Source organism: Oryzias latipes, chromosome 8, assembly GCF_002234675.1.
Source record: "Oryzias latipes chromosome 8, ASM223467v1".
Taxonomy (NCBI): Eukaryota; Metazoa; Chordata; class Actinopteri; order Beloniformes; family Adrianichthyidae; genus Oryzias; species Oryzias latipes.
The window spans coordinates 21055137-21076750 of NC_019866.2; the positions used below are offsets into that span (position 1 = coordinate 21055137).

At 40.8% G+C, this 21614-nt stretch overlaps 3 protein-coding genes across 6 annotated transcripts; all 3 read left to right on the forward strand.

Moving 5' to 3' along the window:
- The first annotated feature begins 105 nt into the window (after positions 1-105).
- ankrd54 (ankyrin repeat domain 54) lies at positions 106-8248 on the forward strand. Of its 2 annotated transcripts, XM_004071824.4 has the most exons (8): positions 108-757; positions 2176-2223; positions 2294-2392; positions 4024-4095; positions 4207-4254; positions 4631-4755; positions 4822-4929; positions 7532-8248. In XM_004071824.4, exons 1-8 carry the CDS (start codon positions 385-387, stop codon positions 7604-7606), a joined length of 948 nt encoding a protein of 315 aa, XP_004071872.1. In that variant the 5' UTR covers positions 108-384; the 3' UTR covers positions 7607-8248. The 2 variants fall into 2 exon arrangements, with proteins under 2 accessions (XP_011476858.1, XP_004071872.1); XM_011478556.3 differs by lacking the exon at positions 4207-4254 and having other exon boundaries at positions 106-757.
- Positions 8249-8415: 167 nt separating this feature from the next.
- hmgxb4 (HMG-box containing 4) lies at positions 8416-15440 on the forward strand. Of its 2 annotated transcripts, none has more exons than XM_004071966.4 (13): positions 8416-8498; positions 9151-9235; positions 9417-9553; positions 9637-9712; positions 9793-10371; positions 10448-10648; positions 11734-11912; positions 11993-12074; positions 12150-12214; positions 12287-12383; positions 12518-12681; positions 12753-12875; positions 14864-15440. In XM_004071966.4, exons 2-13 carry the CDS (start codon positions 9214-9216, stop codon positions 14906-14908), a joined length of 1770 nt encoding a protein of 589 aa, XP_004072014.1. In that variant the 5' UTR covers positions 8416-8498; positions 9151-9213; the 3' UTR covers positions 14909-15440. The 2 variants fall into 2 exon arrangements, with proteins under 2 accessions (XP_004072014.1, XP_011476859.1); XM_011478557.3 differs by having other exon boundaries at positions 9417-9523.
- A 2028-nt stretch (positions 15441-17468) lies between these two features.
- On the forward strand, positions 17469-21022 carry LOC105354632 (GTPase IMAP family member 4). Of its 2 annotated transcripts, XM_011478559.3 has the most exons (3): positions 17469-17948; positions 18306-18448; positions 18942-21022. In XM_011478559.3, the coding sequence occupies exons 1-3, from the start codon at positions 17936-17938 to the stop codon at positions 19752-19754; spliced, it is 969 nt and encodes a 322-aa protein (XP_011476861.1). In that variant the 5' UTR covers positions 17469-17935; the 3' UTR covers positions 19755-21022. The 2 variants fall into 2 exon arrangements, with proteins under 2 accessions (XP_011476861.1, XP_011476860.1); XM_011478558.3 differs by lacking the exon at positions 17469-17948 and having other exon boundaries at positions 17986-18448.
- The last annotated feature ends 592 nt before the right edge of the window (positions 21023-21614 follow it).

Here is a 21614-nt window from a genome sequence, read left to right on the forward strand (position 1 = left end):
CGTTTGATTGGCTGCGTGGCTGCGCTGTTTCTATTGGTAAATGACAGGTAAACAACGTAGATTCTGATTGGTCGGACTGGTGACGGTGCAATAGTAGCTCGTCTTACTGGTTTCACACATTAGGATGGAAATACGGGGACATTTTGGTGTTGTAAATGGAAATCTGTCCGCTGTTTTGAACAGTGTTTAGATATTGTCGGGAACGGAAATAGCTTCAGGGCAGATTTTGTTCGTCGACGCTCTGTAACATGTCGTCAGGAGTAGCTGGAAATACGGGCGCTGAATTCAAAGCTGACTCCGTCTCGGGTTAAGGTAGTTTTCCTCCCGGGTTTGGAGGACTGCAAGCGTGTTATGTAAAAAATATCTTCCTCATGCTGGTTAGCCATGGACGGGTGGAGCGCCATCGTCGCTTCTGATAGTAGCGGGTCTGGCTCCGAGGTTGCCCGTGGAGCTGTGGGTGAGATACGTGTGGAGCAGGGACTAGTGCAGCCGGGGGAGGCGGAGAGGACGGAGGACGTGGGGAGCCCCGCTGTGGGGTTTGGGATCAGTGACATAGGGGAGGGGAAAGTGGTTCTGGGTCGAGTCGGACCCAGAGACGACAAAGAGCTCAGGTACCTGCACATGTTATGGGACCCGGGGCGGCGCGAGGCCGACGCGGCGGGAGTGACGAGCAGGCTGGGGAAGGTAACCGCGAGCAGGGCCAGGAGACAGCACCGAGCCGCGCGGACACTGGGACCCATTGGGAAGGATATTTACGGTGAGGTTCAACAATTTTTGAATATAAAAACTTTATTGTAACTTTTTTTTTACAGCACCTCAAGAAGCTCAACTACCTTTAAAATCATCTTGTTGTTATAAATGTTTATTTACACATTTATTTAGGTATTTACACATTTATTCACAACGTTTATTTACACATTTATAACAATAACATACGGTTTGTATGTTGTTGTTATAAATGTGTAAATAAACGTTCGTGCACTAACAATACCTTTTTTTTTTCTAAACTGAGAGGATTAAAACACATTTTCTGTCAAAATGAGTATTTTTGTAAACATCTATGACTGTTAATGTCTGAATAAGCGATTTAAAGAAAACATATTTTTCCAAAGTAAAGCAAAAGTAAAGCATATGAGTACTTACAGTTGAAATTCCTTAAGAGCCTAATTTCCCAGCAAATTCACATTCAGAAAAGAACTTAAAGTTGGATGCAACGTTTAGATTCCTGAAAAAATAAAAAAAATAAAAAAATCAATTCAAGTCTTAAAAAATACAAGTCAAAAAATTTTAGAATTATTTCCATTTTGGAAAACTGAGTATAAATAAGTGTTTTTTTATTTGAAAGATTAGACATATACTTACAAATAAAAATAAAAATTCAATTCCTACAGCAGGTTAGTACAACTGTTAATTCCCTGAAAATTCATTTTTACCAGCAAATTACATTTTTTATTTTAAGCACAAGATTAAATGAAAAAAATCCCAGTTTTTAGTTACAAAAGAGTATAATACAGTATTTCTGATTGTGTTACAGAAATTAGGCTATAAGCTATAATTTTTTTAACCTCTTCACACTGTTTGTCACAAATTTGTCACAATGTATCGTTAAATCCAGGAGCTGCCTTAATTTAGCAAAACCCTTAAATAGAGAAAAAAACGGAAGAATGTTATTTTATATATTTAGTAATTGGACATAAAGGCAAGGTTAAGCCTAAAAAATGGAATTACATTTATCTGCTTTTACTGAATTATGAAGAAATATGAATTTCTTTATATTGATGTGAATAATAATGTGATTTTTATAATTTAAATGTGTGTATTGTTTTTTAACTGTAGTTTCTGTACCTTTATTTAGATATTTTTTATTTGGAAAGAGCTATATTATGTAAATTTTGTGCCACATTAATAAAACACATTATTCCGGAAGCAAGTTAGTGACGCCCATAATTCATTGTGTGTGCTTGTGGGTCTAATCATTACTGTGAAACTTAAAGGAATCTTTCATGAGGTTGTGGTTTGTTGTTGGACCTCAAGTTTATAAGCAAATGCTGTATTATGTTTACCCATCATCCATTGTTGCTAAACATTGTGGCTCTTTGTTTTTGCTTGCTAGCTGTTGCTGTTCACCAGGTCATCATGTCAGTTACATCTCTGTCGCTTTGAATATCTCCACAGCTGCAAAAAGACTGAGGGATGCAGCCAACAGCAATGACATGGACACAGGTACCGGCTGCTTTGGAATGCAAATGAAGAGGTGTGAGGAGAGAAGGGATGAAGAGTTGTGTTTTTGTAGTGCGAAAGCTCCTGGAGGAGGATGTAGACCCCTGTGCTGCAGACGACAAGGGAAGAACCGCTCTTCATTTCTCCTCCTGCAACGGCAACAACAGCATTGGTAGGTGGAAGGAACTCACCTCTGCTTGTTCATTCTTCATTTTCGATTGAGTTTGATTTGTTTTGACTTTTTCCTTTTCTGTTGCATGAACAACAGTCCACTACAAGAACATTGTTTACTTGGAGGATTTAGAGAATTTCTTTTTCCTTTATTTTGTCTAATTTGCTTTGACACTGCACTGTTAAGAGTGGACCAAACGTCATTGGATTGGATTACTAATTTTAACGGATTCAATAAGGATCCATTTGTTTGTCAGTCTAAAAGAATAAATTTTTGCATGGCAACGCCTTCAAGGAAGCATTACCCCATGTAAACCCAACAAGCTCCTTTATTCCTTCCCCTAGCAAAACGTTGTACACGGGTCATCCATCCTTGATGTAAAACTTTTTTCAGGATGACATGTTTCTTCTTTTCCTTTTGTTCATCAAAATATTTTTGTTCTATGTCCCCATCTTCTGTGTTGTGCAGATGCAACTGTGTCACTAACTTAGTCTTGTCCATCAGAGATTCAGCACTCTGCAGCACTTACAAACTCCCAAAGAATCAAAATCACACCAGCTGCTTTTCCCAGCATCAGGCAGAGCAGATGTTTATTTAAAAAAAAAACGGGCTTCATTTAGCCTATATCATGCAAAATCATCTTTTTTTTTAGCTTTTATTTGTATTATAAAATTAATTCCTTACTATAAACGACCCCACAGTGGTATTTGATCCTTTCATGCATTTAAAAATTCCTCTATAAACCTGGGCTCTGAGCACCAGCCCCTCCCAACCCATGAAACCGAGCGGATTCTCACATTGTGATGTCACAAAGTGACACAGCCTTTTTCTAGTGGAACTAGTGGTGTTCAGCTAAACACTTTTACTTTATATACACAATATGCACATCTGTCTTTGCAAAAGTTCAGATGTTGTTTGTTTTTTGGCGGCGAAACACGGACATTTTTTTTTTAAAATCAGACATGCTGCCGAGGCCGGCTCTAGAATGACATCATAAAATGGGCGGCACCCACAAGGAGCGAAAGCCGGAGCCTCCGACATCGAGTCGTCCTACTTCTGTGTAGGAAAATCAGCTAATTGTTTTAATTTTAAAAATGTCTTTAGAGTGTAGAAGGTCATACATTATCATATACAGTCAAGACCATAATTATTTGGACAGAGACACATTCTTTCTCATTTAGTTTCTGTACATTACCACAGTGAATTTTAAACAAAACAACTCAGATGCCATTGAAGAGCAGACTTTCAGCTTTTATTCCATGGGTTGAACAAAAACATTGCATAAAAATGTGAAAAACTAAAGCATTTTTAAACACAATCCCTTCATGCTCTTACTTCTGTTCTATTCATGTGGATATGAATGTGATCTTTTGAAGTTCTAATAAATAAAAAAAAAACAAAAAAAAAAACATTTTGCCGTTTCCTGCTTCGGTGACGCATTTAGTCATGTGGGGCAGTCGGCCAGTCGCGTACCTTCACGACCAAATATTCACTTGTCATCGTTTTAATGGTAGAATATCAGTTTCTTACCTGTAGTATAAGTTAAATCTGCAGCCTTAATTTATATAATTTACTCTTTCTTTTAGCAGAGTTGACAGCCGTTTGGCTAAAATGTCTTGTTTGTGTTACAGTGCAACTTTTGCTGAGCTTTGGTGCCGACCCCAACCAGCGAGACAGTCTGGGGAACACCCCTCTTCATCTGGGTAAGACTGCCGTCTACTTGTCCGGTTGGAGCCGTGTGCAGAGTTCTCAGTTCGCTGAGCTTAAAAAACAGACATAAAGCTTCATCGCTTTGCATGTTTGTGTTCCTGCAGCGGCCTGTACCAACCATGTGCCTGTAATTACCACATTGCTGAGGGGAGGTGAGGTCATCTTTTGCTTCTGGTTGAAAGCAACAGTTTGTTTTCAGTTCTTTAGGTTTATCTGACATTTGAGTTTGAAGTGAAGAGTGTTTGATTTGACTAAATCAGCTGTCTTTTGAACTGAGAAAAACATGGATGTAAAGAGACCAACCTTCACCCTTTTTTAGATTTGAGAAGATTTTTATACAAATTAAAACCAGTCGATCAAATTTCACCCACAATTAGACAAAACTTTGTTGTTCGCCTCAAGTGACAACAAAATACAGAATTTTGAGATCTGAAATAATATTGTTATTGTTGAAAATCCATATATCCTTATATTTCGGTTAAATACGATGCAGTTGCATGAAGATTTCTTTCCATTGTTTCGCTGTAGGGGCTAGAGTGGACGCCCTCGACCGAGCGGGCAGGACCCCGCTGCATCTAGCTCGTTCTAAGCTGAACATTTTGCAGGAGGGAGCTTCACGCAGCCTAGAAACCCTGAGGGGGGAAGTCACCCAGGTACGCATCAAAGTCTTCGGTCTCTGCCTCCTCTCCTGAAGCTGATCCCCTCGTGTTCTTGAGCAGATCATCCAGATGCTTCGAGAGTACCTGAACCTGATGGGGCAGAGTGAAGCTCGAGAGAGGCTGGAGCATATTTCAACACAGCTGCAGCACACACGCACCAAAGAGCAGGTGGGAATCACTTTCCTCTTAGGGGAAAGGAGTTTTGTTGCTTTCTCTCTACAACAATAATTCAGTTCAGTTTCAAAGCCTCTATCCCTTTTTAACTTTTCTGCATGAAATGAATATTTTTGGATACTTTTTAGTTTCTACACAGGCTCTTGATTGGCTCTAGAACAGGGGTGTCAAACTCAATCACACTAAAACAAAATTTTAAAACTTTTAAAAAGTCTCTTTTTTTAAACAGAAATACCAATAAAAAAAACTCACATAGGAATATTATTCCAGAGTAAATTAACTCAAACCTTAAATAACTTTTAATATGTTGCTCTCCACAAAAATATATTCTGTCAGATTTATACAAGTTAGAAATAAAGTAAACTTTAAAAGAAATGGAAAAAACACTCAAATTTCTTTACTTAAAAAAAAAGAGAAGCTTATAAATATCCCAAAAGATTTTGCTCTCCATAAATACATATCCAAATACAAATGATCTTTTGTTTATTAATTAATGAAAAAGTGCAGCCGTTTTCCTGCCTGCATCACCGTCTGTCTATATGGCAGATGCAAACTCTAAAGAAACCCCAGACGAATGTAAAATAGATGTTATATGGAACAAAACACTTGTATTAAAATGTCTACAGTGTTAAATAGTTAATAAAGAACGACACTTATTACCATACGCTGAGTAAATTAAAGACACGCGATGACCCAGTTTATTAAGGATTGCGCAGTGGAGGCTGCGCTTCCTACGCTCTTTCACCTCGCACTCGCTGCTGTAATTGTAAAGAAAACATGCAAAATACAGTGATTTCTGAGGCTAACAACTATTGAAAGTCATTCAAATAAATTACATTAAAGGCCCGTACACACCGGGACGAATATTCGCCAGGCGTTATTCGCCAGCGTTTTTCGCCACGTTTTTTGTGTTCACGCCCAGGTGATTTTCGCTGACGATGAGCCGAGTGAACATGCAATTTCATTCCCTGACATTAGATGGCGCTTAATGTAAAACAGAAATACTCCTGTACACAAGGTGGCGCCGCGCAACTTTACGCTTCTTAAAGTCGCTTTTCACTCAGAGGAAGAGAGCAAGTATTTATGCGCTTGTCAGAATCAAACAAAGAAAACATGAATATTTTAAGCACCAGTAGCTCCAACTGGTGCTTGGTTCGGGGATATTTTAGAATGTCCGTCATTATTGCTTTGCGGCAGTGTAGACACTACTTGGCGTCTATCTTCTTCGCTGGTATGTGTGCTCAGCAAGGCAGTTTTGTGTTTGAGCGCCCCCAAGTTGTGTTTTACTGTAACTTCAGAAGCTCCAGACACGTGTGCAAAAGCGCCATTCTCATTGGTCGAATAGATATCGACGCGAGGCGTCAAAAAAAAAAAACGAACCCGAGGCGTTTTTTTTTGACGCTTTGACGCGTTTTTTCGCGTCGGTGTGCACACTCTCATTGGTGAACTTTGTTTATTCACGAGGCGTTAAACGTCGGCGAAAATCGCCGGCGGAATTCGTCCCGGTGTGAACAGGCCTTAAGAGAACAGATTGTGGACACATTTTTACTCTAATATTAGTTCCTCACGATGGAGAAGATAGTTTACAGGTGAGGAGATAGCTCACCTGCCGTCCCTGCTGAGAGCTGTTTCAACCGGGAACCACCGAACCAAATCCAAATAGATCTAGTTAGTTAGCTAGTTTAACCTGCACATTTAGAATCTAAGTCCCCCCAGTCTGGCAACACTTACTGTATGTTCGGAAAGGCAGCTGACGCACTGCATGATGGGATTGTGGCTAATGTTATAGTGAAGGTCACAGATACACTGTGATTGGGCCTGTTGTCAGATCTGGCAGCGCAAGGAATTTGGGGAATTGTGGGATACCATTCCCTTTGGCTGTCTGCAAAGTGTGGGTCTTTGTCTATATGTTTTGTCATCTGGCTGTTTTATAATAATAATAATAATAATGGATTGAATTTATCTGCGCTTTTCAAGACACTCAAAGCGCTTACATTGTGTCCATTATTCATTCACTCCCGTCATTGGACGACCCGCTCATCCGCCTGAGCCACTGTCGTTTTACTCTGTTTTGCCCTTAGTTATTTTATCCTGTTATGTTTATTTATTTCTGCACCATGAATGAGGGGGAGGGAGAGGGTGATGACTGACCCCCTTGTGATGTACAATGTGGTATAGTCCAAAAAAATAATGTCAGAGGTCATAATAACTGATCCCTTAGTCTCCTTAATATATATCCCTGCGTGGGATATTGCTGGGCCATTATGATCAATAGTTTAAAATTATCTTGCAGGCTAGATATAATATCTTGATGGTTTGGATGACTTTGATACATGTGCTCTAGAATATTGTTGACAAAGAAGTTTGTGGTCAAGTGTAAAGAATTATTCTGCAAATAAGGCCCAAGCCATCATCCTTCTGCTATAATGCTTGACAGTTATACGGTGTTGGAGCTGATGGTTGGTAATTTTATGATAAACACCCATTAAACCTTAGTTTTGGACAGTCGGTGGGTTTGTTCAGAGTGAATATATAGTGAATATATGGTAAATATATTTGGTTCCATCCATTATACTATACCTTTTATTTCTTTCAGGTGGATGAAGTAACTGATTTGCTGGCTAGCTTTACATCCCTCAGTCTCCAAAAACAGAATTTCGGTGACAGGTAGAGGAGGATGGCCTTCTCAGGTCCTTAAAAAAATTGTCTTCAGGCAAGAATTGAAGTTTAATGCTAAAAGGATCGGTCTCAAACACAAACCTCAAGCCCTGCTGTGTTCTACACCTCTAATGAAGTTAAGCCACCATTTATAGAAATCTGCTGTGCTTGGTACCACATTTGCTTTTTTTGTTAAAATATTTGGCTTCAAATCTAAAGGTATTAGGAAAAAGTGCTTTGTTTGTTGACTTTTGTTTTGAATGCAGATGTTCTGTTAAAGAGCAACAATGGAAGTGGAGCTCACAGAACATTAATACGCCCTTACATGTTTGCATGAGAATAGTATTGAATGTTTTCTCATAAATCCTGTTTTTTCTTGCCTTTAATTGTAAAGTTCTGGATTAATTTGGGAAATAATTATTGAAAAGTTTTCTAAGGATTTTTAAGTTTTGATATATTATAAAATGTCTTTTTTGTTTTCTTTTTAATGTGCTTGTTTGTATGTGGATTCTGTTGTAAAGTAATATGAATTTTGCTGTTATTTGAAATTATTGTGAACGAATAAATAGCTTTAGTTCTATTAGTGCCAAATTATCGTTGATGCTGCTTGTGTTGGTCCGTGTATGTCAAATAAATGTATTTTTAAAAAAGTCAATCAATTGTTTGTTGTTTTTTAATCAAATGTTTAAAAGAATTAAAAAATGTATAAATTTTTTTATGAACATAGTAATAAAGTAGGAGTAATCATTCATGTCTTGCTGGTGCCCCGCCCATGTTTTTACAGTCGATGGCTCCTCCACACAAATTGGACGAATGGTCGAAGCTCCGCCCCTTCAGATACGTATTGTTGCTTACTGATAACAAAGATGGCGGACGGACCCGCGTAAATTGACGATCCCATTGAGGTAGTAAAACTGAATAAACACATTACTGTCTGCGTCTGGTCAATTAAAACGATACATACAAACAATATAGAGCCGGTGGACATATAAACAATTCAGACTTCAAGTCAGTCGCTGCTTTTTTTCTACTTGAGCCAACCTCGGCCTACATAGTAGTCAAAGCCTCGGACTTTCCTTAGCTGTTTTGCCTGTCAGCTGCACGTAAAGTCGGTGGCACGTATTTTTCCAGCCGGGCACATGGGAGACATTGAGCTGCCAAAGTGTAAAGAAAGGGGGTGTGTTTGTGTATGCTTGCGGTAGAAGGCGGGAAGTTCATTTTTGAATATTTATACTCGTTTGTTACAAATTGATTAACTAGCAGTTACAACTTAGCTTATTATTTTGTCGTTTTTCTTGGATTGCTGCTTGTATACTCTTTTTGGTTACACCATGGCGACTTAACCAGCTTTCTTGTGGGGAAATCCGTCAAGGGAGCCGCCATGCACATATTAAAGAGATTATATTTTGAGAGAGAAAAAAAAACTGTAAAATTCGATTTTTTTCCCCCCTGATACACTACAGCAGCCTGTATATCAAAGACAAACTGTCTTTTGGCAATTGTTTAGCTAAACGTTGAGGTGTTTTTCACATAATCTGTCACGTGATTGTCTTACAGGTGAGAACCTGCTGTTAATGTTGACCAAGACATCCCAGGACAGGTGATCATAAAGAAGAAACCATGTCATATGAGGAAATAAAAGGTAAGGGAGCAAAGTAAAGTCATTCCTCATTACACTTCTGCACTGTCACATATTTTAAAAAGCAAAAACAAAAAAAATTCTATTATTTTTTCAAGTGAGAAATTAAACTAATTTATTTAGATAGCCATTTTTAAAAATAGAAATGGACCCAAATAGGAATGATCTTCACTCAATCTTTCAGAAATGGGGATGGAGGGAGACAGAGGACTCATTGCCGGGCGAAGCCAGAGGGAGAAGAGGAGGTCCTACAAGGATCTGTTACGAGAGGAAGAGGAAATCGCTGCCCAGGTACGAAAGACATCCAAGAAAAGGCCGAAGGTAAGTTTGTTGTCTCTACCTGAATACATGATGTTGAAGCAGAGCGTGATGGCTTAAATGGACTTTCTCTTGATGCATAACAGGATTCAGAACTTTTCATGTTGGGTGGGGACTCGCACAAAAAGAAGAAAAGGCATAGTGATGACTACTATTACAGGGGTGAGGGGTTGTACAGCTGGAAAGTCATGAGTCGATGGCGGGCAATAAGGAAAAAAAAACGGTATTTGTTTTCTTCTCAGACCACGAGGGCTCAGCTCCACCTCTTCATAAGAAAAAGCACAAGTCTGCAGAACGCTCTCCACCTCTTCATTCCCCGTCATCGTCACATTCGACAGATACAGCGATGGGCCTCCTTCAGGCCATTACCTCTCCCCTTGCCACAGGCTCAGACCCCAGTCCTCATTTGCACAAGAAACCCTCCTACCCGCCCTTCTCCTCGCACTCCTCCAAAGAGCGGAAGCGTGAGAGCGGGAGCAGCGGGAGCATCAAAGGAAGCCACTCCTTCTCACACTCCAAGTCCGTGTCCTCTTCCTCCAAGAAGCACTCGTCATCATCTTCAAAGTCGTCTCTCTTTCATGGCGGAGTTCCCAAAGAAGAGCCTTTGACTTTACGTGAGGCTGACGGGCTGAAAATGAAGCTGATCATGTCTCCAGAGAAGGAGGAACCGGAGGGCTTCCCGTTTGTGTCGCACTCATCCAAAAGTGGAGGGCGCAAAGAAAAGGACAAGGAAAGAGGGCAGACGTCAAAGTCCCCCAAGAAGAAGCTGCAGCAGAGTAAAGAGCCTCTCCCTATTGTGGGGAAAGAGGTGGAGGTGGAAGGTACGTGGAATGAAGGCGGCTCCTCCGGTGGCTTTTGGCGTGATTGCAAATCAATTTGGGTTTCTGTCTCGCACAGGTCACTACGGAGGGGGCATGGGGGATGACAGCTCTTCGTCTGGGGGAGAGCTGGAGGCTGGCGAGCTGGTTATAGATGATTCGTACTCGCACATGTCTAAAAAGAAGAAGAAGAGCAAAAAAAGCAAGAAGAAAAAGGACAAAGAAAAGGACAGACAGGAGAAAAGCGGAAAAGAAAAGAAGCACAGCAAAGGATTTGGAGGTGAGTTTATGCACAGATCAGCAACTCCTATGTTCTATCAAGTATTATGCAATGTTTTTTTGGTGAAATCATCTTAATATCTTCTGTATGTATGATTTATAGAGAAAAATATAGTAAATCTTATCATAGGGCACTGGTTATATTTTTAAAAAAATATATATTTACATATATTTAGGTTTTAGGTTATGTTTAAAATGTTTGTCTAATGTCAAGTTTTTAAACGTTTGAAGAAACTTATTGCATCCCTCAAGTCTATTTTGAAAAAAACAGTTGTGACTTTAAACCACTAACCCGGAAGCAAAAATGAGAGCATTTATGGCCTCATCTTTACACCAATCACAATTACCTTCCCAAGTCAGCAGCTGCAGTTCAACAGCTGCAGTTCAACGCATAGTCAGAAACAGGAACATGTTTTTTCTTCTTTTGTTGGTGCCTTTTCGTATTTAGGGCAGCCATCTATTCATAGAGGGGGGGTCTTTTGTCAGTGCATGAGTGCCATGGCTACACGTGTCTTCATGTTAGCTGTGCTCGGCCTGAGGCGTTTCACAGTTGGATGGCTCTTATGGAAAATTCTCCACTAGATTTTACTTCAAAGTCTTGGCTGCCATAAAGGAACTCAGCGCTCCATGACCTGAAGAAGACTCCAACGTCGCCTTTGATAGATGATGATGAGCCTTAGTGGCAGAAATTTGAACGTATCTGCTGTAAACCAAAGTATTGTTCACATCTGTTCCAATGTTCTGGAAGGATTTATTGCGTGAGTTGATTTGTGTTTATTCACATTTACGGTTTATTGTAATTGCTATATTGTTTTTTTTTCCGACACTTCTAAAGTTCTGTGTATGCATGTGTGTAACGGAAATGCAGCTACTTTAACTCTCCAAAGTTAGCAACTTAAAATACATCCATTGTGGTATTTTTGTGGTTAAGCTAACATCAAGACTCCAGGCTTCTTCTGTGATTTCCAGAAACACCGCCGTCAGATTGAACTGCGCGTTTGTCGGTCCCTAAAGTTCCCACGTCTCCTTGAAATGACAACGGCAGAGCTTTGCTGAACTGTTCTCTTGTTGAACAATTTCTTTCAGACTCCTCAAGAAGCCACAGTCACTCCCATCCCACTGTGAGCCACAGCGCTGTCGGTCCAATGTACGCCATGAGCAAAGTGACCACCCCCCACCACCAAGGCAACAACACAACAGCAGAGAAGAAGAAGAAGAAAAAAGATGACAAAGACAGAGAGAAGCATGAGAAGGATAAAGAAAAGGTAGATTTTGAGTTGCTCTTCTTTGGTGGTTGGTTTTATGTTTGGGCTTCTTTTAGCTTAAAGTCTTTTTTTTTTGGAAGCCCAAGAAGAAGAACACGACAGCATACCAGGTGTTTTGTAAGGAGTACAGGGTCAACATAAACGCCGAGCAGCCTGGACTTGGTAAGCGAAGCTCCTCGCCACATTAGTCTCCTTCAGATCTGAACCATGAACATAATTGTTTTTGCTTTGCTGCAGACTTTGGGGAACTTAGCAAGAAGCTGGCTGAGGTGTGGAAGTCGATGCCAGAGAAAGATAAGCTTGTACGTTTGCATCATCTTCGTCTGCTGGATCAGAGCGTACGTTTGCTCACGGCATGTTGTTCATCCTCGCAGGTCTGGAGGCAGAAAGCTCAGTACCTGCAGCACAAGCAGAACAAAGCGGAGGCCACTACCGTGAAACACAAAAGCAGCATCGATGTTAAAAGCAAAGGTGAGTACGGCGTCAGCCGGACCCATTTGTAAACCCCTCTTTGTCTAGAAGTTGAGTCATCGCAACTGGATTTGAAATGTTCTTCCTTGAAACGTTTCACCTTCACTGACATAAACTCCTCTTTGTCATGGAAGCTGCGGGCGCAGGAGCAGCGATGGTGTCACCCACCCGAACGCCGAGCACCATGTCCCTGTCCCCCGCCCGGGTACCAGACGTCGACCCCATCGATGCGGCGGCTCACCTGCAGCTGCTGGGAGAGTCTCTGTCTCTGATTGGCCATCGGCTTCAAGAAACAGAGGTGAGCATTGGGCTAAGATTTTTTTTGGGACTTTTCCGTGAACGCGCTGATGTCTCCCTCCCTGCTTTCAGGGCATGGTGGCGGTGTCGGGGAGTTTGTCTGTTCTGCTGGACTCCATCCTGTGTGCGCTGGGCCCGCTGACCTGCCTCACCGCACAGATACCACAGCTAAACGGATGTCCTCGAAACGTCCTGGTAACGTTTTGATACGACGTGTTGAATCCTTTTGTACCTCTCTATGTCAGTCTTTACTTTACTGCACTTTACTTAAGTTTATCCACTGAAACATCAAAGTTATTTGTTCAGCTTTCATAAATACAATCTTCAAGTTTGTATTACCCTGCTAGTTGTTTAGCTAATTTAGACTTAATCTTTGGTTTTTCAGTTACAATTATTTTATATTATTATATTTGATTGTTTTGTTGGGCTGATTTATTAGCAATTTGTTAGCATTAGCATTATTTAGACATCTTTACTTTCCATCTTTAATTTATTGAGTTAGGGTGTCACCTTTGCTATCAGCATTATTTAGCATTATTCTGCCACTTTGGGCTCTCTTATACTATACTCAATGAATTTAATTCTTTTTTTAGCATTTTATTTTATTTATCAGTTAATTTTGGATTTATTTATTTTTTAACTGATTTAAAATGTATCCCTGCTCTTGTGTTCAGGATTTTTTAACATTAATTGAGCTTTTTGGTGAATTAAAAGCTGCTGAGTTTCCTGTTTAGCTTTTATCATATTAATGCTTAACAAAGGAAAAGGTTTTGTGAACTTTTCTCTGCAGTTGCAGCTGTTTGATGCGGCATGCCTGCAAAAAGGCTGCACAATGTCCTTAGATTAGCTGGAAAAAGTCAGCCTTTGGTTTTTCAGAGCAGCGGTTGTTAACCTTCTTTAGCCCACAGACCAGTTTAATGTCAGACATTTTTACACATTAGGCTGGTCGAGGTTAAAGTTGGTATCCAATTCCTGGGGGTGGAGGGAGACAGAGGACTCGTTGCCGGGCTTTATCCTTAATAAGATAAAGTTTCTGATTTTTTGAATATAATATTAATTTAAAGGACACGTGTGTGTGTGTGTGTGTGTATATATATATATATATATATATCTACGTTTCTCCCATGAAAACAAACTGACCCAACCTTTGCAAAGTTGGTTGTGCATATTGTGCATATAAAGTGAAAGCATTTAGCCTATCAATGCTAGCTCCATGGAGAAAGTGTGTGTGTGTTTTGTGTGTGTGTGTGTGTGTGTTAGCCTGGGGGCGGTGCTAGCAGAAGTCAATTCAAACGACCATTTGTCGGCGATGTGTCCTTCGCCGTGTTGGTACCAGACGTCCTCAGTAAGCCGTGATTGGCCTGTCTATGTTAGGATTAGCAGGAATATGTTAACAAAAGGTATTAGAGCAAGAATGGTTATTCTGGCGAACAAAATGACTGAGTAACAGCTGTTTATTTCTCAATAGAGGTCTGAGACCAGCGGGTACTTCCTGTTTGAAGCATGAGGGGGGGAGAAGTTGTTCGGTCCTGTTCTTATTTTACTGTCAGTGATTAGAAGGGGCTGGTGCTCCTAGCGCAGGAGTTTAGAGGAATGCTCAATGGATCAGAATACCGCTTTGGGGTTGTTTTCATCAGAAATGAACATTTTTTAATACATTTCAAAGCTCAAAAAGTTGAATTTGCATGATTTAGGCCCTTTAAGGCAAAGGTACTTTTTTCTCTTCATAAAATGCCTTTATAGCACAGAGACAACTCATTTCAGACTCAGATCATCTTTCAAGGCAAAAAGATTCATCATACTTTGCCTCCCCCCCCAACCCCCACCCCATTTTGTTTTTGTTTTTAACACAGAGGGCAATCCTTCGTGAAGAAGTTTCTTAAATTAACAGGGTCCGGGCTAATTGTTTATCTTTGCTGCAGGAAAATTCTTAAATTTTCTTTTTCACATAGACTGACTCTTTTCGTGCAAGAAATGTATAGAAGTGAGGCGAACGTCTCGCATGCATCAACATGCATCATAGACGGATGTGGAGGAGAGAATCCAGTTGTTTTCCAAATTAAAACTCCCTTCAAAACCAAAAAATGAATCATTCAGAAATAATGAGAGTTATGTATATTTTTCTGTAACAAGGGGATGAAGCATATAGTCACTCTATAACCTGAGCTTTTCTTTTCTTTCAGTCAAACACCTTGGATAACATCGCCTACATCATGCCTGGACTGTAAGCGAGGATCGTGAATTTGAACTGACGTGCTGTCGACGGTCCATTGCCAGGGAAACCCTCGGACTTTAAGCTTGGCACCAAATCTGTACATTTCTCGTACTGACATGTTTTTAAAGTGTATTTTTTTAGGAACGTCTCCCTTTTTCTAATCACTGAACATCTGAAGTCCGACTTTGTCCAGAGTTTGCTGTTGTTCGCGTCCCTTCTGCTCGATTTTACTGTTCAACAGTGCGTTTTATGAACAGATGTTTGCTTTTATGTCGTGTTGGAAGAACGCGTGTGAAGAGCGACTGTGAGAAGTATGTCTGAGTTTTTTTTAAAGTAAATTATGCCAACACATTTTAAGTGTTCTTTCTATTGATGAAAGCTGTCTTTTATTAACATGTTCAAAGTACTTATTTTATATATCGTTGTTAATATACTATGGATGCAGGATTTCAATTTGGGCAGTGTAAAGGAAAAAAAAAAACTCAACAGTGCACTGTTACATCAAACCTCCGACATTGAAACATTAAAAAATTGGTGCAAATTCCTCTGAAGGGTTTTTATTGATCATAGACCAGTTTACATGCACACCAGAGAACTGCTTCATTTAAAGATGGTGTAAACTGTATAATCTGAATTGCTTTAGATAGATAGATAGATAGATAGATAGATAGATAGATAGATAGATAGATAGATAGATAGATAGATAGATAGATAGATAGATAGATAGATAGATAGATAGATAGATAGATAGATAGATAGATAGATAGATAGATAGATAGATAGATAGATAGATAGATAGATAGATAGATAGATAGATAGATAGACAGACAGACAGACAACTTTAGTTATCCATTTGGGAGGTTCCCGCATGGAAATTGACATCTCCATCGCATACAGCACTGGTTGACATACATATAGGAAAAAGCAGCACAGTGACTAGAAAAATTAGATTAGAACAGTAAGAAACAATTTAAATATCTGCAAAACAGCATATACAAAAAAAGGTCATTCAGGCCCTTTCCCTTTCCTTTTCCGTCTTCCTTCCCCCTCGTAAGTGGAGGTTAAAGAGTTTTTAAGTGAGTGTAAGAGTTTTTTACGAGCTAATCGCAGAGATTTGACTTTTAGAAATATGATCAGGATCTTTGACATCTGAGAATGTTTTAAAGGAGGGAAAACCGGAAATGTTTTGGTGTTTTCTTGAAGGAATATAAGCACGAGGGAAGATCTGCAGCTGAATTATGCTTTTTTTTTTTTTGGGGAGACTTGTTATCTCAGCGGGACAGATGTGAGTCTGTAGGAACGCCACAAACCAACAACGAAGAGGAGATATTGAGGAAACAACAGAAAGATTGAGCCACGTCCACATAACTTTACAGTAAACCCATTGACTGTATAAGAGAACTGGACCGAGTGAGTGATGTCACCCATAGATACCCACATCCTTTCAACCAAATGAAGTTAATTTAGTCAAGTTAATTTAGTTAGTTTCGAAAGCGCCATTTGAAACCAGAAAACATTAGTAAGTAGTAGAGGGGTAACCATGAATCGATTTATCCAACTAGATCGATCTGTCTGAGAGGAAGAATGTAATTAAATTGACAAATGCCACTAAAAAATTATTTCAAAATGAAATTAATCGATGACAATCAATACTGGAAAATACCATTTGGGTTGAGAATCAGAATCAGAAAATCAACCACAAATTAGGATATGAATCGAATCGTTAAAATTAATTGGTGCACCCTTAGTAAGCAGTGATTAGTCTAAGTAATGTTTCTATGGCAACCATTCTTAACAATCAGGTGTGAGCTTATTGGAAGGCTACACCCCTAAGCAGGCTACATAAAATCTGCTAATTAAGTTTCAAACAGACGATGTGAGATCACCTACTTTTATTCAGGCATCTGATTGGTCAGTTTATAACTTTAATATCTTGCAATGGAGAAAAGATATAATGACAAAAAAAAGGATTAGTAAGAACATGTTAACAGTGGCTATAGCTTAGTTCCCTGCATGTAGGAGGCATTTGAAACTAGGATTCAGGATGTGGGTCTTTGGGCAAGACCCTACTGCTTACCTATGTAGACACAAGGAGGGCCCGAGTCTGGGTCTCCCTGTGCCGGTCCCCAGCCTGGATAAAATAAGGGTTGTGTCAGGAAGGGATCCGGTGTAAAAGTCTCTGCCAAACCACCTGAGACAATCCCTGAAGGGAAATGGCAAAAGGTGAACGACAACATCTTATAAAGGAATTCAGATTACCCAGTTTACACGATCAATAAATGAAGCAGTTTGGATGCATCGAAATGGAGCGGAGCAGGGAGCGAGTGGACCGCCCTGCGTATTTTCCACGTCACAAATTCTACCTCTTTCTAGAAACATTTCTTCGTCTGCCTCTGATTCACAACATTTAGAAAAAAGAAATACAATTTTAAGCCTAATTTTCCTTAAAAAATGTCCTATCTTGAGAAACATGCTACAAAAACATGTTAAAAAAACCATTTACATCGTAGTGGATCTTTAACTGTTTACTTTTGAAGAAAATAAGTAAGCCAGACCATTTAAATCTTAGATTGTATGTTTGCAATGTTTTGAGCTGAACACACTTTGTGTTATCTGAAAGTTTACTTTTGTTGTGAACAAAATACTTACTATAAAATATTTAATCATACAAGTACATATCTATTCAACCTATTTTATTGACATAAAACTGATAAGAAAAATCTCAATTTTTACATAAAGAAACTTCTTTTACAGTAACTTAACAAGTAACTTTTACCAATAACTTGTTGCTTTTATATTCGAGTAATTCAGTTACATACCCTTTAACTTTTGGAATAAAGTAATTAGTAACTTTAACTAAGAGTAACTATAACTAATTACTTCTTATGGTAATGTTCTCGTAAACCCGTTAGATCAGATTCTTGTGGTCATGATGTAAACTAACCCGTCTGTCCAGCAGGGGGCGCTGTATTAGTTTGACAGGTTCAAGGCCAACTCGGAAGTTTAGTTCATCTCTGATTCAGCGCGAGCGGTAGCACAAATGTCCGCCTCCGGTAAGCTGGACACTCCGGGGGGGAGGGCGGTGGAAAGGGACACGGGTGGAGTGGGGAAGAACCTCCTTGATTTGTAGATTTGGGCATTCAGGACAATGAGTCATTGATACAGGAGGTCTAGTCTGGGTGTAGTTGGCGCTCGTGAAGGGCGCTGCCCTTTTCTTGGAAAATTCTAACTGATTCCAGGCGTGCGCGGTGATGACGTATGCGACAAACGAGCAGCACATGAAGTAAACACTGACTGCGACGCTCGCGCCACACTAAGCGTTAAAAGTTACCCGCAAGAGCCGCCCGCAGGTTCGTAGTGGAGATAAAGTGCGTTTCTCGTGACAGTTTTTGCCATGAATGTTCCCACAGAACTGAGGCTGGTGCTGCTGGGCCCAGCAGATGCCGGAAGGAAGGCGGCGGTCTGCTCCCTGCTGGGCCTGCAAGACAATCCGCAGGGCAGCACCGACGTTCAGGAGTGCAGTAAATTCAGCGGAGAGGTTTGCGGGACGCAGGTAAGAGCACGCGCAACACCTGTCCGCGAGCTGTTCCTCTATTTGAATCCAGTTTAGTGTTAGTCCCACATGATTAACATGACATGAATGTGTTTGCTCCTCAAAAATGTTTAGTTTACAAAAAAATAAACAAACAAAAACTTTACAGGTGAAGAAAAAAGGGGGAATCAAGAAAAACATGAATCAGTCCAAGTGCAGAAAGAAATATCGATTCATCAAATATATGGATTGAATTTCTAATGAAATCCTGCCAGAAAAACAATTCTAAAAATATATTTTACTTCAAAACGGCATAGTCATAATCAAAACAGCTCTCTTCGTTATTTTTTCTTTCAAAACTAAAAAAATGTTCCAAATAATGTAACCTTTTATCGTCATATAAACATGACATTAAAAATGTAAAGTAACAGTCTGGCACGGCCTCCTGAAGTTCTGCTGTACGTTTTTGTTCATTTTGCTGCTTAGAGGAATGCGTTTGTGTGCCTCCCTGCAGGTGACTGTAGTCTCCAGCCCAGCCTGGTTCAACTCAGCCTGGAGCTCTGCGGACAGGAGAAAGGTCATCTCCTCCTTCATTGCTCTGTCCAGCCCGGCGCCGCACGCCTTCCTGCTTTGTGTCCCTGTGAACCAGCCGGCGGATGGAGAGGCCAAGGCCCTAGACGCCCTGGAGACGCTGTTCGGCCCCTCCGCCGTCGCAGAGAACACCATCGTGCTCTTCACCCACATGGAGGAGCTGTGGGAGGACGAGCAGCTGGAGGACTACATTGTCACGTGGCGCAAAGACCTCCGGGAGCTCGTGGAAAGGTGCGGCGGCTCCTACCACACCCTGGAAACCCGGAATGGGGGAGAAGAGGACAGGAAAGCTGTGGAGGGGCTGCTGGCAAAGGTGGAACAGGCGGCGCTGAAGACGGGGGCCGTCAGCTGCCCCCTCTATGAGGAGGTGGAGGAGCGATTGAGGGAGAGGCAGCAGGAGATCCTGAGGCAGAGGACGGCAGAGATGACCGATGAAGAACTGGAAGCGGCGCGACTGGAGGCAGAACGGAGCATCGGGGGCTTGGATGTGAATCTGGACCACATCTTCTCCTCCACCACCGCCCCCCCTGACCCCCCTGCTCCCTCTCTTCTCTGGGGCTGGTGGGAGAAGCTGGTGGGCTGGATCCGGTGGCTGCCCAGCCTGGTGAGGAGGGAGGCTCTGTTCGGCTCTCTGATCGGCCTGTTTGTGGGAGGAACGCTGGGAGGAGCGGTGGGGGCCACAGCGGGCTCTGTGGTCACTGAGGTGGGGAGGAGAAAGGAAAAGAAAAACGAATAAGACACAATTTTTACTTTCTTCTCCAGAAGCCGCACCTTTGATGCAATATTAGTGCCTTAAGCTCACATAACAGCTTTTAGATAAAACTGCCTGTTATGTTTCGAGCTTTAAGTGTTTCGGTGTGATCCACAGAAAGTAGGTCACCGTTTCTTATGCAAGAACGATTGAAAAATGCAGTGGGGGTATCATGATCAGGGCTTGAAATTGATTTAAAGCATGACTTTATGATGACTTTTGCTTTATAAAATCAAGTCAGATTTGAAAATATTTAATTTACATGAATGATAAATTAATGCAAAAGACAGAAATTTAGACTTTAAAATCTTCAAAACTTTATTGGTATTGGCTTTCTAACTGATCCTGGTTTGGTTCTTTTGGTGTGGAACTGTTTCTTTCTTTCACTAACACTTGGTGTTTTTTTGTTTGGTGAAATATTTAGGCTTTTATGACGGAATCTGTTTCTACCAGAGGTCATTATACAGCTGGAAAAACTAACTTTTGTTTTGATCTGTAGTTTTTTTTAATTTCCAAATATGAGCTTTTATTTTGAAAAAAAAAGTCATTGTTTTTCATCTCTGTTCCAGCCACTCTAATGTTTCCTCACATCACATACATGTGAAGGTCCAGCTTTAAACACTGTGCACTAAAATGATTTGTTAGTTTTTTTCTGGAGGACTTTCATCCGTTGACTGTATAGGAGAACTGGACTGAGTGGCTCCTCCACCCTGGTGTTCCAAATAGGAAGTACCTGCTGGTTCCAAGCAGCCAAAATCCCATAGGCTACTATAGAAAAAGCTATTACTTGGCCATTCTATTTGTAAGAATTTGCGCTCTTCCTCTGATACCTTATTTAAAAATGTTTTTGTCAATCCTATTTTTTAATGATATTTTTAGTGCAAGTTATTCAGGTTCAATAAAATGCCTCCACGTTCGACGTTCAAACGTGGGAGGGGTGTGGCCTTCCAACAAGCTCACTGTTTACTGACAACATCTGGCTCCAATATGGTGACATCCCCAAAAATGGCAACTTATTTGACTTCATTTGGTTGAAGCTGAAACCAAGTCATTTTTTTTGGGTGATGTCACACTCCTATAGTCCAGTTTTCCTATACAGTCTAAAACACTGTGGGTTTGGGTGCAATACTGGGGAATGTCCACTAGGTGGAGACACTGGTCTTTATTTGACATCTTTTGAGTGGGCTGTATTTGAAGTGCTGCTTACAGAGCAAATAAAAGCTGCTGTGTGATATTTGGAGATCATCACTTTACAGCTGATTTCTTGTGTTTCTTGGAGACGTTTCTGGAAACCCAACGAGTAGAGCTGCAGCTGAGATTGGCATAAAAAAGAAGAAGTTCTTCAGAGACTTTCTCCTCCTTTTGATGAGGGCAGGTTGCTCCTCGCGTTGCTCCTCTTTTGCTCTCTTGTGGCTCCGCTTTAGAAAAGGCGAGGCGTTTCCGAATGCGGGTGGTCCAGCGGGGAGATGGTGGTGGGGCGGGAATTATCTCAGCTCATGTTTCCCCAGAAGAAAAAGTAAGGGGCTGGGAGAAAGTGATGGGAATACATCTGTCCACCAGATGTGGCCTCCTCCCGGCTGGAAAGAATAAGAAGAGTTTTAAAAGTAAAGGAAAATTGGTGCTGAACAGTTTTTTTTTATTGTTGGGGATTACACATCCAGGAGTGCAGCTTCTCAGAAACTGCACTCTACTCCCTTTAAGTGAGTGTATATGAGGGAACACCTGTCCAAATATTATGCAGGTTCACTGGATACACAGAAGACGTAAGCGCTGATGGGGCGGGACCAGCATCTCTGCAGGGGATTTTATTCTCTCAGGGAGGACACAAATGACCAAAACTCACAC

What these genes read in the sequence shown, in the direction of transcription:
- ankrd54 (XM_004071824.4), top strand. Translation starts at nt 385, where the DNA reads ATGGACGGGTGGAGCGCCATCGTCGCTTCTGATAGTAGCGGGTCTGGC. An exon ending in GAACACCCCTCTTCATCTGG is followed by an intron (nt 4,096 to 4,206) that starts GTAAGACTGCCG and finishes GTGTTCCTGCAG; the next exon opens with CGGCCTGTACCAACCATGTG. An exon ending in TGAGGGGGGAAGTCACCCAG is followed by an intron (nt 4,756 to 4,821) that starts GTACGCATCAAA and finishes GTTCTTGAGCAG; the next exon opens with ATCATCCAGATGCTTCGAGA.
- hmgxb4 (XM_004071966.4), top strand. Translation starts at nt 9,214, where the DNA reads ATGTCATATGAGGAAATAAAAG. An exon ending in GCACAGCAAAGGATTTGGAG is followed by an intron (nt 10,649 to 11,733) that starts GTGAGTTTATGC and finishes AATTTCTTTCAG; the next exon opens with ACTCCTCAAGAAGCCACAGT. An exon ending in CATCGATGTTAAAAGCAAAG is followed by an intron (nt 12,384 to 12,517) that starts GTGAGTACGGCG and finishes TTGTCATGGAAG; the next exon opens with CTGCGGGCGCAGGAGCAGCG.
- LOC105354632 (XM_011478558.3), top strand. Translation starts at nt 18,290, where the DNA reads ATGAATGTTCCCACAGAACTGAGGCTGGTGCTGCTGGGCCCAGCAGAT. An exon ending in GAGAGGTTTGCGGGACGCAG is followed by an intron (nt 18,449 to 18,941) that starts GTAAGAGCACGC and finishes GCCTCCCTGCAG; the next exon opens with GTGACTGTAGTCTCCAGCCC.